This window comes from Branchiostoma belcheri, unplaced genomic scaffold (genome assembly GCF_001625305.1).
Source record: "Branchiostoma belcheri isolate BF01 breed outbred unplaced genomic scaffold, Haploidv18h27 scaffold45, whole genome shotgun sequence".
In the NCBI taxonomy this organism is placed as follows: domain Eukaryota; kingdom Metazoa; phylum Chordata; class Leptocardii; order Amphioxiformes; family Branchiostomatidae; genus Branchiostoma; species Branchiostoma belcheri.
In genome coordinates this window covers 1,871,322-1,887,265 of record NW_017804076.1, presented here as the reverse complement: position 1 = coordinate 1,887,265, position 15,944 = coordinate 1,871,322, and the positions used below count along the sequence as shown (strand labels likewise).

The 15,944-nt window shown below is 41.5% G+C and overlaps 3 protein-coding genes across 3 annotated transcripts; 1 reads left to right on the top strand and 2 right to left on the bottom strand.

Annotated features, from left to right (window-relative positions):
* Nucleotides 1-2,001: 2,001 nt before the first annotated feature.
* On the bottom strand, nucleotides 2,002-9,852 carry LOC109478845 (kelch-like protein 10). Its single transcript, XM_019780661.1, has 13 exons — nucleotides 9,563-9,852; nucleotides 8,893-9,026; nucleotides 8,539-8,594; nucleotides 8,025-8,172; nucleotides 7,491-7,618; nucleotides 7,220-7,370; nucleotides 6,494-6,644; nucleotides 5,671-5,834; nucleotides 4,953-5,157; nucleotides 4,472-4,581; nucleotides 3,899-4,093; nucleotides 3,113-3,277; nucleotides 2,002-2,453 (listed from the first exon to the last, which is right to left on the bottom strand). Exons 1-13 carry the CDS (start codon nucleotides 9,650-9,652, stop codon nucleotides 2,255-2,257), a joined length of 1,896 nt encoding a protein of 631 aa, XP_019636220.1. The 5' UTR covers nucleotides 9,653-9,852; the 3' UTR covers nucleotides 2,002-2,254.
* Nucleotides 9,853-9,939: 87 nt separating this feature from the next.
* LOC109478850 (transmembrane protein 249-like) lies at nucleotides 9,940-12,926 on the top strand. Its single transcript, XM_019780667.1, has 6 exons — nucleotides 9,940-10,270; nucleotides 10,824-10,930; nucleotides 11,190-11,376; nucleotides 11,825-11,907; nucleotides 12,050-12,128; nucleotides 12,565-12,926. Exons 1-6 carry the CDS (start codon nucleotides 10,147-10,149, stop codon nucleotides 12,642-12,644), a joined length of 660 nt encoding a protein of 219 aa, XP_019636226.1. The 5' UTR covers nucleotides 9,940-10,146; the 3' UTR covers nucleotides 12,645-12,926.
* Nucleotides 12,921-15,695, bottom strand: LOC109478675 (persulfide dioxygenase ETHE1 homolog, mitochondrial-like). Its single transcript, XM_019780340.1, is given in 2 exon segments — nucleotides 12,921-13,331; nucleotides 15,490-15,695. Coding segments are annotated over 2 exon segments (522 nt in total). The 5' UTR covers nucleotides 15,601-15,695.
* Between the last annotated feature and the right edge of the window lie 249 nt (nucleotides 15,696-15,944).

Below are 15,944 nucleotides of genomic sequence, written 5' to 3'. Positions count from 1 at the left end.
TTTGAGGTGACATTTCTTATAAACTGCCACGAAGTATCATTAAACATTAACATGGCTGAAGAGTGTAAGAAATGGTGATTTTGGGGTGAAAATTTCTTTTGGCTCCGAACCTTACTTCCGGGTATCCTTGCGCGCCAAGTGTAATCCGCCCGTTTGACCTAGTTTTCGCTCTGCGGCTTCGTAGGGGTGGATTTGCAACCCCTCGCGCCGTGGACTGTTTAGAAAATTACAGTACTAGAATTTTCTTTATAATTTACTCGGGTATAGTCAAGGCTTGGGTCTTTCTGCCAGCATCAGTCATTTCTGCCGGAAATTTTTTTTTTGTGGGATTATCCTACGCGAAAATTCGCAATTTTGGGCATTAATTTTCGAGTGAAAATAATGTTTTTTCCGTTGATTTTACCAAACTTAAAAAGGTTGAAGAAACCAAACTCAGCTTGTCTTGTAGCTGAAGAGATATCCTTTCGTCCCATATACAGTTATTCTCCTTCCGAATTATTCCACGCCAGAGACGGTCGCTAGATTTGAGGGTGTGCAGCTTCGAATGTCTCGAATAGAGGCCCCAAATAAACTGGGGTGTGCCCCCTTAATTATAAGCTTTAGAAGCCAGGGTACTAACCACTACACCATACAACATAACGTAATACACTGTTAGAATACCTTGAAGAGATATATGAAAAGTAGCCTTACCTTTCAGTAGGATTTCTCTGAGCTACGTGATGTTGCTACTGACAGAACCGGGAGACGACAGGTAATATAACCTTCTCACAGGTGTACTACTGTATTCCTACTTCCCTGTCTGGGACGTACCATTTAACACTGTCGGGAGGGGTGGGCAAGACAGCTACGAGTAAAATTGCCCCATTGTTCTATTGTATCGGTGCGTACGTATCGGGTATTTACCGTATTTTTTTAAATCTTCGGGAACGAATATAAGGCATGCTCCCCATAGTTAGCTCTTTGTAACTTTTGTTCGACCTATTTAGGACTTTAAGCAGTGAGAGGTTACAAGGTTATCGTTGTTATCTGACAGTAAATAAAGACAGTATGTTTACATACGGTGGTCCTGTGGGAAACAATACCCTTGGCTGGCGACCAGGGCTTTGTTGTAATACAAAAACGTTCCGCATGGGGCGCATTTTGCACAATGTTCTTTTCAGAAGGAAAGTCAAGGGCTTTATGTGTATCAGTTTGTGGAGTGGGGGAATGCAAACACAACGACACAGTAGACATAACAATACATATGGGATGGAGGTCTCGTGTTTGGGGAGAGCCACACCTCACGCACGTTAAAGAACTCAAATTGGTGTAAGTTCAGAGTAAGTTCTAGTGTCATTGACCTAAAAATACAGCTAGCTAAAGAACAAAGAGAAGCTGGTATAAAAAAACTGTACTTGAAAAATACCGCTTTATTTTTATGTAACATTTTGCCACTGTACAGGCTATGTGTGTTGTATTGTCAGTATGAAAAGTAACGGAAACTCACATCAAAGCAATTAAGATTTACATGACGCAAATTGATGTACAGTTTTCTTTTAAAGGAGATTTAGAATGTGACTGCAACCGCTATCTTTGACTGAAGATTCAAGAAAACTTCCATATGACAAATCTATTATTAAGTTCATTCGCGATTATCGAGTATCAAAGAATAACGAGTATCATTAACGAGTATCGTTATCCTTTAAGTGTTGTTATTAGACACCATATTTATGTATCTTATATCGTACACAGTCCAGTTTTACAGATAAATTTGTGTTTTTTCTCTCTCAAGATCATTCGTATCATTATCCTTTGAAGTGTTGTTGTCAGACACCATACACATATACACATGTATCTTATATCGTACACAGTCCAGGGTTACAGATAAATTTGTGTGTTTGTTGATTTTTCTCAGTCGTCTGTCGCCATGGCTTCGTGTGTTGTTACTAAACAACATACACATGTATATTTTATCATACACAGTCCAGGGTTACAGATAAATTTGTGTTTTTTTGTTAGTTAGTTTGTTTGTTGTTTTCTCTCAGTCGTCTGTTGCCATGGCTTCGTGTGTTGTTACTACATACCATACTGTATACACATGTTTATTTTATCATACACAGTCCAGGGTTACAGATGAATTTGTGTTTGTTTGTTTTTCTTTCAGCCGTCTTTTGCCATGGCTTCGTATGTTGTTACTAGACACCATACACATGTATATTTCGTCTTACACAGTCCAGTTTTACAGATACATTTGTGATTTTTTTCTGGCCCTCTCTCAGTCGTCTGTCGCCATAGCTTCGTGTGTAGTGACAGACTGTGTCCTGGTAGGCACGTGTGCCTTCTCTGCCTTTTTCTTTGCCTCTGGCGGTGACTTGCTGAATTTCTTGATGGAGAAGTACTCCCTGTTGGGCAGACCTCTCATCACCCCACAGCTCAGGGCACTCCGGTACAAACTCATGTCAGTAGCGTCGTACCTACAGGTGGATTTGATTGTGATATGAGAAGATTTGTCCCTTGTATGATAGCAAAATAAGCATTCTTTTCGATTATGTGTCAAGTAAGATTTAGGTATTAGAATAGTATGAAGAAATTATTATTATTCTTACAGCTTTTGATAAATCAACTCTATAACTAAACATAGAGCCACCTACATGTACATGTATACAATTACCAAGAAGTGAGAGGAAGTCGAAAGAACTTGTGTATATGAGACGTTTATATATACCTCTATAGTCAATTCAGGGCGGCAAAAATAATAATATTGAAATTTACTGACAGTTAACGTTCTGAGTACATTTCCGTCATCATTTCGTACTTGAAGCTTTGGAAATAGCCCACAAAACACGCTACGCGAGGAGTTCTTGGTACTATCAATAAATAAAAGAAACAGCCTACTACTAGTATACGAAACAAGCGTCATCGCATTTTTGCACACGATATGGTCTGGAATGGTGATGACTCAATTTATTATAATATTAAAAGAAAATGATCAGAAAGTTGATTTTGAAAATCAATCCAGTTTTACTGCCCTGAAATCGCTTTTGGTCCCTTTAATATTGTTGTCTGCTACATTCAATTGTATAATTTGTTGGAAAAAACTTAACGAGCCTGAGAAAAATAGTGACGTTCTTACCATTCGTTGGTCCTCTCGTCGTAACACTCCACGTGACAGATGGTAGTGTAGCCGTTAAACCCGCCCACCACGAACAGCATGTCGTCTATCACCTCTATCCCGAAGTTAGACCGCGGGTTGTACATGTTGGGGATCATCGTCCACTGGTTAGAACCCGGGTCATACCTGCAAAATAGGAGGAAGAAAGTTTCCTATTACCTTTACCAAGAAGGTTATGTTTTCTGTAGCGTTTGTGTGGGTACATGTGTTTGTGTGTGTGTACATGTAGTTTGCACGATAACCAAAGAATTGTTTTAATTAAATAGGTGGGTAGGTATGATGAGACATCATGATTAGATTTTAGGCCCAAGGGTGGCTTGTTATGGTACTGCAGCGGAACGTCTATTTTTGATATCTCATAATCTGAACAAGCTATGGTCACGAACTTTGAATGGTAGATAGCCCTTGTGCTCGGGTAGAAGAGATATTAAATAGCGCCCCCTAGCGGCTTGTTCTTGTTTATATCGCTGTTCCCTATTACAAGTCCCATGGTGTAAAACTCCCACCGGTGTGACGCCAAATTTCTTTACCGCCACATTTCTGCTTGTCAAGCTAAGGTAAAGCGCGTCCCTGGAATATCTATACAGTACATGCATGGTAATGTTAGGCTATATAACTTCCCCTCAAACTTTTTTGTGTGTGTCGCAGCTTTTGACCCCTTCCCGCCCCATCTACACGTTCCCCTTTGACACGAATGACCTGACCCTTGACCGTGACCTGCCCTTTGACCCTGACCTAACCCCTGACCTTTCTGCCGTGTTGAGTCTGTTGGCGCCGTTGAAGCCCCCCACGGCGTACACGTAGTGCCGGTAGGCGATGACTCCGATGCCGCTGCGCCGGCTGCGCATGTTGGCGATGGAGATCCACTCGTTCACGGCGGAGTCGTAGTACTCCGCGCTCTGTAGGCACTCCTGGCCGTTAAACCCGCCACAGATGTACACTCTGGGGAACAAAATTATACCAAAAAGGCAGATATTTGCTCGTGAGCAAATATAGCATATTTCAGACTGTTCCATATCAAAGTCCATGTAGTGCTCCTCAATATTAAGTGTTTCCGCCATATAGTCCTCATGCCCATACAATGCTTTTAGTAACAATTGTTCACGAAACCTCCATACAGTGTTTTTTCTATGTATGGACTGAAAAAACTGAAGAGGTAACATTTGCTAAGCAAATGCATATTAATGTTTGGTCTATCCCACAAAAAAAACTACTGCTCTGTTTATGCTTTCTCAATCACATTCATATAATATATATGTTGACCCCACAGCTCGAGAGCATCATATTTTAGGCCGTGAATTTGTACGGAAACGTCCCTACCTCCCTGCCAATGCCGTTGCGCTGGCGTCACTGCGCTGTGCCGTCATGTGCCTGATCAGACTCCACTGGTTGTTGTTGGGATTGTAGCGTTCTGCTGCGTTCGTGCGCACCTTCAAGTATATTTAACATTGAAGTATATTTAATATTGAAGCATATCTAATATTGAAGTATATTTAATATTGAGGTATATTTAAAAGTTAAAGATTTACCATAGATTGTGGTGCTCTTTGATATGGAATGTTTCAATACCTCGACGTAGTCCCCAAAACCCATACAGTACCCTTGAGTAAAATATTTTCGAAACCCCATACAGTAATTTCCAGTAAAATATTTTTGAAACCCCCATACAGTAATTTCCAGTAAAATATTCTCGAAACCCCCATACAGTGTTTATTACTAACAAGTATTCGCAAAGCCCCCATTTAGTGCATTTTACTAACAAGTATTCGCAAAGCCCCCATTTAGTGCTTTATGATCATACCTGTCCGTCGAACCCGCCCATGGCGAAGATGTGTCCGCCCTGTACCGTAACGCTGACGTAACAGCGGCGGCAGTTCATGGGGGCCACCTCCGACCAGCACAGCTTCGCCGGGTCGAAGCACCGCACGGAGTTGAAATATTCCACACTGTCGAACCCGCCGATCACGTATAGCTTCTGGTTCAGACAGGCGATGCCGTGGTACGCTCTAGGGAAGAAATGTGATGTTGTGAAGTTTCATACATACATACATACATACATACATACATACATACATGCAAACATACATACATACATACATACATACATACATGCACAAGTACACACAGGTACACACACACACACAGGTACACACACACACACACACACACACACACACACACACACACACACACACACACATTCATTCACATTCACACACAAACACACAAACACACACACACAAACAAACACAAACAAACACAAACATAACCATAATAATAATCAAATGGCAGTAACGTCTGTCCTTGGTGCTGAACTCTGAGTTCTCATCAGCCCTCCTACACAAATAGCCACAAATGAATTATACACATACAGTTTCTTTGGTACCGACAATCAGAAAAACAATCCTTTGGCAGTAGTGTCTGTCCTTGGTGCTGAACTCAGAGTTCCCAATAGCCTTCAAACACAAACAACCACAAATATACCTGCAATTTCCTAACATTGTGTGTACTAACGTTACCTGGGGTGGCTGTCTCTCGGTTCCACGTCCACCCAGCGGTCGGCACGGGTATCGTACGTCTCCACCACAGGCGTCGGGCTGCGGTCGCTCCAACCCCCGACGGCGAACAGCACTTCGTACGGTATCCTCGGGATGGCCAGCGGGTGGCTGAAGTCATTGAGTGACTAAAGAAATGCATAGAATACTCGACATTTCGCTTAACGTTAACCATAATATTCATACTGAGGTATCTTTGTGGTACATGTCTACTAGTAGGTGTTTTCGTTTTCGGGTGAAGCCAAGTTTTATTGTAGAGTTTTGTGCCTATTTTTGAGTTTCTTGCATCCTACCTTTAACCAGTTTCAAGCGTGACTTTTGCTTTTTGGGGGTCATATCTTTATCATACACATCTGGTTACTGAGTTTAGTTTTTTTACCACACCATTTTCAGACAAACCTGGTTACTGAGTTCAGTTTTTGTCACACCATTTTCATACACACCTGGTTATAGCTGAGGTCACTTTTCGGTCACACCATTTTCAGACAGACCTGGCCACTCAACTGTTTTTGTCACACCATTTTCAGACAAACCTGGTGACTGCTCATCTCTTATCACACAATTTCCCTTCACACCTGGTTTGCTGAGCTCACTTTTTCGTCATACTTAGTTACTGAGCTTAGTTTTTTTATCACACCATGTTCACACACACCTGGTTACTGAGCTTAGTTTTTTTATCACACCATGTTCAACACACCTGGTTACTGAGCTTAGTTTTTTATCGCACCATTTTCACACACACCTGGTTACTGAGCTTAGTTTTTTATCACACCATTTTCACACACACCTGGTTACTGAGCTCCAAGTCGTAGAAGAACTTGACGGCGTCCACGATCCTGGGTTTGCAGGCGTCGTTATCCTTGATGAGGTCATGTGTCTTCACTTTGCTCATGAAGTAGTCCGGATTCAGCAGGCCCACACGGACCTTCTGGAACAATCTGCTCCGAAACAGAAATATAAACTCTTTAGATTCTGGTGTCAACATTTATTACTAACTTCTTTTTTCTCCATTTGTACGTTTTCCGGACATACGATTTGCACAACTCTTAAAATAGCATCAATGGCTTGTTGCGGCCGTATGAGAATGATATTTACATACACGTACGCAGTGAACGTGTTTAAGAAATACACTTGCAAAGCAAATGCGTGATGTTAACCTCCACATGATCTAGCCTAACAAAGTACTGCTCTGTTTATTCTTACTCAAACACAGTCATATACTAGTATATAGCCATCCAATTGCTACATTATGTAACTTGACACCAAAGGCTGTCTGCAACCTGGTACCATGGTAACAGACTTATTGTCCAGGTCATTGACCTTATGTTTTTTAAATGAAAGAAGAAACAGAGCAAAAGCAGTATGTTTTCCTTCTGCGATCAGGTTTTACCTTATACTTATATCAATCTCTTGGCACACTGCTGCATATGCATATCACAAGAGATATCAATCATACATGTTTGTAAAATTAACTCCAAAAATATGCGTCAAGAGAAATATCAGCTTCCCGTACCTGGGCACGTACTCTACCCGTGCAGGGAAGTCGGAGTTGACCCAGTGAACCAGACCCTCGAACACAAACTCCTCGTCTTTGGCGTTCAAATAGTCGTCCGCTAAGATGTTCTCAAAGTCGTCCACGGAAAGAAGTTGCAGTTCTTCATTTGCTGAGAGAACGTAATAAATATAGACGTTTTTATGAAGCAGGTTTGAACTGTAATTTCCAACATAAGAAGTTGGACTTAACCAAATTTTCGACTTTACAAATCCAGTATTTGTCAACTTACGGGCACCGGCCATGACATCCGGGAACTTTGTGATGATGAAATCGTAGCAGGCCTTCTCGAGCCCAGGGCAGAAGTAGCTCTTGGAGAACTCTCGTATCCCGATCACGTTCTCAGGGCTCAAATGTCGTCTGCAAGTTACAAGAAAACATGCAGACAAGCAAAATGGCAATTACATTTTGTTTTGAAGTGGAACATGTTTCGAAATGCAACATTATCTCCAATCAAACTACCAACTATCATTAAGAGCTTTTTACAGCTTGTCGAGTTATGCCTTACACATACAAACAAATGCATAAAAAGTCCGCTGCAGTACCGTTGGAAAACGCCAGGTAAACCATTTTCGAGCCTGACCTTTGTTTCTACAACAGGTAGTAACCTGCCAAATATTATGAATATCCATCGACAGATTCTCGAGTTACACATACATACATGCACACCTACAGTAAAGCCACTACACAATGGCCAAACCAAAACAAACCCTTCTAACGGAGGCAAATAAAGTCCAAAAACTAAAGACCTAACACAGTAACGTGCCTGAGGAACTTGCAGCACTCCTTGACGATGCCGTTGATGTTGAACTGGTCGGCCGCTGGGAGGAGCTCCTGCACGTTAGCCTCGTTCACGTGCACGTCACGTGTGTAGGCGTACTCCAGAATCAACTCCAGCATCTCAGCGGAGATTCCTGAGGTCAAAATTAACCGATCGTTACATGGCGACTATTATGTTGATTTCTTTCTTAGGAGTTCAATTATACTAAGCAGTATCGTATTATATTTCTGGCCCTGGCCCCTTCCCGCACTTCACTGACTTCAATAAAAAAGCGACCTGTTAGCAAGCCGATTTGAGTGTTTCACAAAGTTTAAAAAACAAACAAACAAACAAACAAACAAACAAACAAACAAGCAAATGACATTCCTGGAAATTCAAAGTGGGCGTGGAGTGTGCAAGGGATACGTGCATCAATACATTGCAGATAAACTGCATATTCTTTGTTATCATTTGATTTGAAAGACAAAAGTTACAGTTACACTGTTTTCTGTGTTCTTACCTGGAATGTCGATGACTGACATGGCTGATTCTGTACAGCCGTTGGTGAACAAAGCTCTGTACACAAACAGTGATAAAGAAATGTTAGTAAGATTTCTTAACGGTTTTAGCTTTAAGTTTTATGTTTTATCGTAACGGTTACCAGTAAAACAGCAACAGTAACAACAACAATAATGATAATAATAAAATCGTCAGAACAAATAGCACTTAGTAGGGCTCACTTCTGCACTTACTAGTGTTATATTCACTTGTCTGTATAACTGAATACAACAAATGTACACATTGCGAAGAAAGGACTAGCCTGGGTTCCAAACCCATAGCACACTGGACACAACGTATCTCAGTGAGCCCCTACCTGAAGTACTGACTGCAGCCGGCCAGGATGGTCCTGTGTGCGGGGAACTCCACTCCCTCCACCCGCAGCCTCACGTCGCACAGCTGCCCGTTTTTTCTCAGCTCGTTCCATGTGTTACAGGCGTGGACACTCACCTGTAGCAGTACACAGTTACAGAAAGGAATATATGATATATAACGCACATTCAGACGCAAAATGTTGTCCTAGAGAGTTGTTTGTATGCATTGCGTATGGTTGAACTACGTGCTACACATAGTCAGCTAGATGTAAAACAAGGAACAAGAAATAGCCATGCCTTCAAGTACCAGTGAGAGTTATCAACCAAGGACTGAAGTGTTCAAATTCTTTTTCCTATCGTAGAGTGAAACACGCTAACACCAAGTACAGTAGGGCCATTATCAGTAGATATAGCATTAAACAATGTTTAGAGTTAGATGTTAGGTGTAACAAATCGTTCGGTGTAATATAGCCAGCTGCCGCCGCGTTGTGTGCCTGCGAAGCTGGTGTGTTACACCGAGGGGCGGTTATTTTGTATTGATGTTTTACATGTAAGAACCACGGGAGAATAGCTAATATGTAAGGCTAAATTGTGGATCCTAATAAAGCCAATGTCAATGTAGTGTGCACATCTATGTGAAGAACATCGATGAGTCGATACCAAACTCCGTACCTTTTTCTCCACGGGCGCATCTTGCTCCATTTCCTCCCCCTCGTCATCTGAATACTCCCACTCCATACCGTTCCCTGGTAGCTCCATCATATTTACGCTACAGATGTCCTTATTTGGGTCTAAAACTTCGATTCTGTAGGATTTCAATGACTAGATGACAGCCAGCGCGATATTTTGTTGTCCCCAAAACACTCCATGACGATTCTTCCCACAAAAACCAACGTTCTAGAAGTGCAAATGACGGTTTGTTAGGGTTTAGGCCGATTGACCTCTGATGACCTTGACCGGACATGCTGATTGGTCAACGGCCTAGCTTTTCTTACTGTGTCGTAATAATATAAACTTTAGGATTGTTTTCTCATCAATGTTTCTTTGTTGAAATTATTGCGTCTATGGGATACACAAGAAACTACAGCGCTAGGTTTCACAAGCAGTATCCATTCTGGAATATTTAGTATACTGTTTGGGTGTATACATGTATTCTACGTGATACTAGTGTTCTAGAACACGTACTCTTTTGTTTTCTTGTTTACGGAATTACAAAACTTTGTCGCACACAGGAAATAGTACGGCATGAAGTTAACATGAAGGAAATCGTTGGAATCTGGGTGACGTGGAACCTGAACATCTGGGACCGCCCCGAGGATTTCCTAAAGAAACGACTGACGAAAAACCCGACGTACCCTTTCAGGGAGGTTTCTCCTAACAGTGAGTCGGCTGTCTTCCCTTGTATGCTGTTCCCTCCCTCCTTCCCTCTCACTCACTCACTCACTCACTCACTCACTCACTCACTCACTCACTCACTCACTCACTCACTCACTCACTCACTCACTCACTCACTCACTCACTCACTCACTCACTCACTCACTCACTCACTCACTCACTCACTCACTCATAGTCATTTATTGAGTTTACAGTCCAAGGCCTTGCAGTAAGTAGGACATCACTCGGTGGCATTCCATGTATTTGTTCAGTCAATGTGTAGGGTAAGACAAGCTTTTTCCGGCGAATTTCTTTTTAGTTCTTGCAACTGCTGTGGATGTGTAGCACAAAATTCTGCTATTTTGTGAGAAAAAGCTATCACACGAACCACGTCTCTTTATCCTTGCCGAACGTCGACAAAATTGTAAAATGTATTACAACTACTGTGTCAAACAGTTCCACAGTTTTGTGCTATAAAGTCAAATTGTCTATACAAACATTTGATCTTGAACTACTGTCCATGTAATACTATATATCTTGCCTTTTTGTTGTTCCAAAGACTTCGCCGTTGAGATCAGGGACTGGAGACTTCAGTTCGGGTACCTGACGGCCATCTTCGGTCTGGTGACGGTCTGCTCATGGTACTTCATCTTCGGATACTTTGACGTAAGTCTTACCTCAGTTTTACCCCTCTTAAGATACGATATTGTCTTTCAAATAGTATTTAGTAACTCCTTACTTAGCATGTTTCCGGACTGTTTCAAACACTTCAAGTATGAAATAATAACGAAAATGTGCTACAAAATTGCAGTAAATATCAATATACAAGACATATTTCCTCCTCCAGAATATTTTTTTTTGTTTTGCTGTTCTGAAGCTGCTTTGGGTGCAACAACCAAAATTGATTTTTTTTTTTCAATTTCAGGAGTATTTTTTCCTGGTGACGCTGAGCTCCCTGGTCACGTGCCTGTACCTGATCGGGTGTTTCCGTCAGCCCCGGAAACTCGTGCTGAACTCGGAGTCTCTGGAGTACCTGTGGTACAAGGGCGATGAGCTGCTGTACCACGGTCACTACCACAACGTGTACCTCCGCCTGGCGGGACAGAGTACAGGTACCACCGCGGTTATGCTATTACTCATGATAGGAAAACGTGGTACTAATATCCGGTCTAAATCCGGATGTACTGCAGGCGCTATGACAATAAGTACCTAGGTATCAGTAGGCTTGTCTGAACAGAACATAGTAACCACGGCGGTTTAATACGCTATTACTTATTCCTGATAAGAAAACGTGGTACTAAAATCCGGTCTAAATCTGGATGTACTGCAGGCGCTATGACAGTACCTAGGTATCAGTACCCCTGTCGTTACAGAACATAGGTACCGGGTTACGCTATTATTCATGAAAATGCGGTACTACATGTAATATCCGGTCGATGTACTTATGGCACTATAGTACAGTTTATGTTACAATTACAGCAATTATTTATGAATATTTATGCATACAGTCCTCCTTCACAGATTATATATGCTCCATTACTCTATGTCCTTTTATTTCAGGCAGTTGTATATATTACAAGCTGGTCATTCGGGGATACAAAATTGAAGGACAGGATTTATGCAGAGCAACAAAGAACAAAGAGGTTAGTATACAAGTCAAGGAAATTTTGCGCTTTACATATCTAAAATTCATGCCTTAAAATTAAAACCAATATCTGCATTGCTTACCCAGAATTCGTTCTGTATATACCGGAGTGTGTTATTCAAGTTTTTGATGTTTTTCAGAAACTGGTAAAATTTGGGAAACGTCTTGCCGCAAAACTCAACCTGAATTTCTTCGACTACGAGGACTCTTCAAGTAACCATATCCTTTTCTTTACCTCTTGGTAGTAAAAAACAACTTCATATAACTTAATGTTTATCTACAGCTACTGTAACAAAGAAACACAGATTTAATATGCCCATCCCACTCCTTACTGTTCGCCAATGCAAATTTATTTGGTATTAGTAATATTTACACATATAGGAAGGACAGAAAGTCGGCATTCAATTTAATGACTTTAATGTGATTGACATTAATAGCGTTAGCCTTGTGAGCTATATACAACTAGTGATAGGAAAGAGCATAAGGAACCAAAATCAGCAAAAAATCATGGATAAATTTCGTCATTCTTGCAATAGTTTTCGCAAAAGATTCATGGCGTAATGTTACGGTAGTAATAGAAATCACACAATTTACTGTTGAATTCATGTACATACATAGACATAATTCCATCTACACATTCTTAACTGCATGATACATGCTATCCGTCACTACTGCCCTCCTGCGACCAACGGAAAGACTAGCAGCACAGCACGGTCTATTCAGAGCGCCGCCTAACGGATGTATTCGGTATCACACCACCTGCACTAACCACCACTTTGCCAGCATCACGACACAACACATGTACGATGTGCATTCAAAAAGAGTAAAAGGGTTAATGTTAATGTTAATGTACAGACAGAAGCGACGACCCACAACGATGTAAGCAAATCTACAGTGTGATACTCACGGTATTTTGAAATAAACTTCTGAAAGAAGCCACTACAGATTTTTACAATATACATGTACCGACAATGAGAACAGATTGAACGTGACATAATAAAGTACACAGTTTTAGTAGGTGATTTTCGGTAATTTTTAGTCATGTAGCCCACACAACAAGTTAGCAGGTACTGCCCTGTCAATTTGTTTGGGATACGCTAGACCCAAGTTATTCATAATCTCAACGAATTTTTCTTTGGTTTGTGTGAGTCTGGGGTTATGTCGTTTTTCCTCCCCGACTGTAGTCACGGTTTGCCCCTTGTAGTCGTGCGCGGGAAACAGCAGAGTGTCCTCGGGGAGGGTGAAGATTTTTCCCCACACGGAGTCGTACAGTGTGGCCGGGTCCCCCTCTTGGAAGTCGGTTCGTCCGCAGCCGCGTACCAAGAGTGTGTCCCCCGTGAAGGCCATGCGGATGGACTCGTCCATCAGGACGTACGTCACACAGCCGTTGGTGTGACCGGGAGTCGTGCGGACCTGGGATATTGTTCGAGAATGTGTCAATCAATTAACGAACAACCAATCAATGCAAAGAACAGTCTACCGATTGATGAGTAAGTATGAGTACCACCAATTGCAAGTGCAATGCCGACCATCAGTCAATGGAGGTGCTGGTCAATGCTATCACTGAACAAAACTCATTATTTACGCACCTTAAAGCATGCTTAAATGTTCCGATTCTTTTCTAGCGGGTACGTTTACTTACGATAAGATTTCATGCATTGAAGGTACTCGACTAATCAAACTTAGAACATCGCGGTTTTTATATCTCTCATTTGCAAAGAAAATGGTCAGAAAGTTGCTGGTGTATAATCTTTCATGGCTGCCTCTGAGATTTCTATTAATAGTCACAAAAACTATATTCGTGCAAAAACATTGTGGGTCAGTTTTGACCCTATACGGTAAGATTCGTTGCAAAAAACCTACGGTAGTTTGAGGGTTAACAAAGAGACCACCTGCCGATATTTGGATGAAAGACACAGTGGAACTGAACACCCCTGTGCTTAAGTGAGGAAGAGGCAAGAACAGCTGCTTCACTTTGCCTTTCTACACGTATCTACAACGCAGCCTTTCATCTGAAAATCGGTATTACGTTTAGACTTCCAACAAAAGCAACATTTGTATGTATTCACACCCAGATACTAGTACTATGATCACTTGTAAGTGGTGAATCTGATTAGAAACACTACGAGGTCAAATGTTATGAAAGGGGCCAGAAAGAATGACTTATATAAAGAAATTAGTATATAGTGACTACATACTGATTTTATTTATATATGCATACAATTAAGGGCAGTACTGAAAAAAAGGGAGGGAATATGTAGGCATATGTAGGTGCTTTTCCATAATTCTTCTTTCAACGTATTTATGGACACACACACACACCCAATATGGTACCTATAGTATGTGTTATCATTGTCTTAATTGCCCCCCCCCCCCACACACACATTCCTTGTCAACCCTAATTATGATTGAAGACTCTAAAAATAGGACAGGGAACTTTTTCTCCATTTACGGCGATATGCCCATATGGGTTATAGCGGTAGAAGAGGGCATAAACAGCATCAAGAGTAAACAGATCGGCCGTTAGATATGTACGTTTTGTTTTAAGAAGAGCCACTAACAGGTGGCATTTTGTCACGTCAGCCAGTCGTCAAGTATACTTAAGAGAAGTTCAGACCAGTGACAATAATAGGTTTAGTTGGAGGGTTATGTGTGCGTGTGAATAGACGATTTATCTTGTTGCAAGCAATTACTAACTGTGCAGATAGAGCTTGTACAAAACAAATGCTATCCATGTAAATACCAATATGGCCGCATATAGACACACACTTGCTATAAAACAGTTCATCCACGGTTGTCATTAAATTTTACCCAAATGTTCTTGTCGCATCGTTCTAAATTACGATCTCGTGAATGAATTCAAATGGACAGCGCACGATGTAAGACATTTCAAGACAAGTGCTTGACCTAAAAATTATGCACACATCATAGGTAAACAATAGAACGACCCCTCCTCTTTACTAGTATTACGTACCCTGGTTAAAGCCAGACTATCGTAGGCTTGTCGGTATGTTTACGGTGTTAAGAGTACTGCACGCCCGCCCAGGTCCATTAGGGCACTTCAGGTTGATTCAAGGGTCGGCAATAGTGAATAAGAAAGGCTAGGCTGGAAAGATCTCACATATCAGGATAGGCCCATATGCTTAGTAGGAGGTAGGAATGGACTGGAAAGACCTAAGTCAACCTGTGGAGAATGGTAACTGGTCTATACTGCAATTCGCTTGGTAGTACATTTAAGATTTCTAACCTCCTTGGTCGCATTTGTCCTACTAAGGACCTTGGTCTTACAGTAATTTTGGTGTGCGACCGCGATTAGTAGGTAGTGTCGGGTAAGCTTAAGGTTTTCATAGTACAAAAGACGAGTCTTGTGACGAAAAAGGTTGTCATAGACACTTGTTGTCGGTACGAATTTTGTCATAGACATAGCCTTGCTTAAAATCCTACAACAAAAGAATGGTACGCCTATTATTATGGTCACCGGTGCACATCGCTTTATCACGTATCTTATCTCACAAACCCTGTGATTTTTAAGACACGTTGCTTGCTTGTATCTAGGAACAGTACGTACTAGCTAGTATACGTTACAGAACGTACTAGTATACGTTACCTTATCGGCCAGCAGGTACGTGTAGGTACTGCTCTCCTTCTCAAACAACTGTCGGAACACCAGACTGGTCCCTACGGTCGCCATGTTTGATAGATCTAGAACTGCTGGTTCTGATGTTCGTTCGAATGTGTGTAATCCGTGCTTTGTGTTACACGGCGAGATCAGTTCAAGGACGCGACCCCGTACGTATGAATGGCAGGAATGGCGACCTATTTTGAAAACCAGGTAAACAAGTCGGTGTCACGTCACGTGACACTAGTATGGTGGTGATTTTAGAGCTCGTCGGCAGAACGCACTGCGCCTGTGCAAACCCCTGATATATTGTGCGTAAACACTTTGGCATACATATACACTCGTACATACGTAGAACGTATTCGTAATGTTTTTGGTGTATTAAAGATGGCTTCCGGTCTATAGTTTACACATGA

Coding starts and splice junctions, on each gene's coding strand:
- LOC109478845 (XM_019780661.1), bottom strand. CDS start 9,652: ATGATGGAGCTACCAGGGAACGGTATGGAGTGGGAGTATTCAGATGAC. Junction 4,582..4,952: donor TGGGCGGGTTCGACGGACAG/GTATGATCATAA, acceptor ATATACTTGAAG/GTGCGCACGAACGCAGCAGA. Junction 2,454..3,112: donor GACGAGAGGACCAACGAATG/GTAAGAACGTCA, acceptor ATCCACCTGTAG/GTACGACGCTACTGACATGA.
- LOC109478850 (XM_019780667.1), top strand. CDS start 10,147: ATGAAGGAAATCGTTGGAATCTGGGTGACGTGGAACCTGAACATCTGG. Junction 10,931..11,189: donor TCATCTTCGGATACTTTGAC/GTAAGTCTTACC, acceptor TTTCAATTTCAG/GAGTATTTTTTCCTGGTGAC. Junction 11,908..12,049: donor GAGCAACAAAGAACAAAGAG/GTTAGTATACAA, acceptor GATGTTTTTCAG/AAACTGGTAAAATTTGGGAA.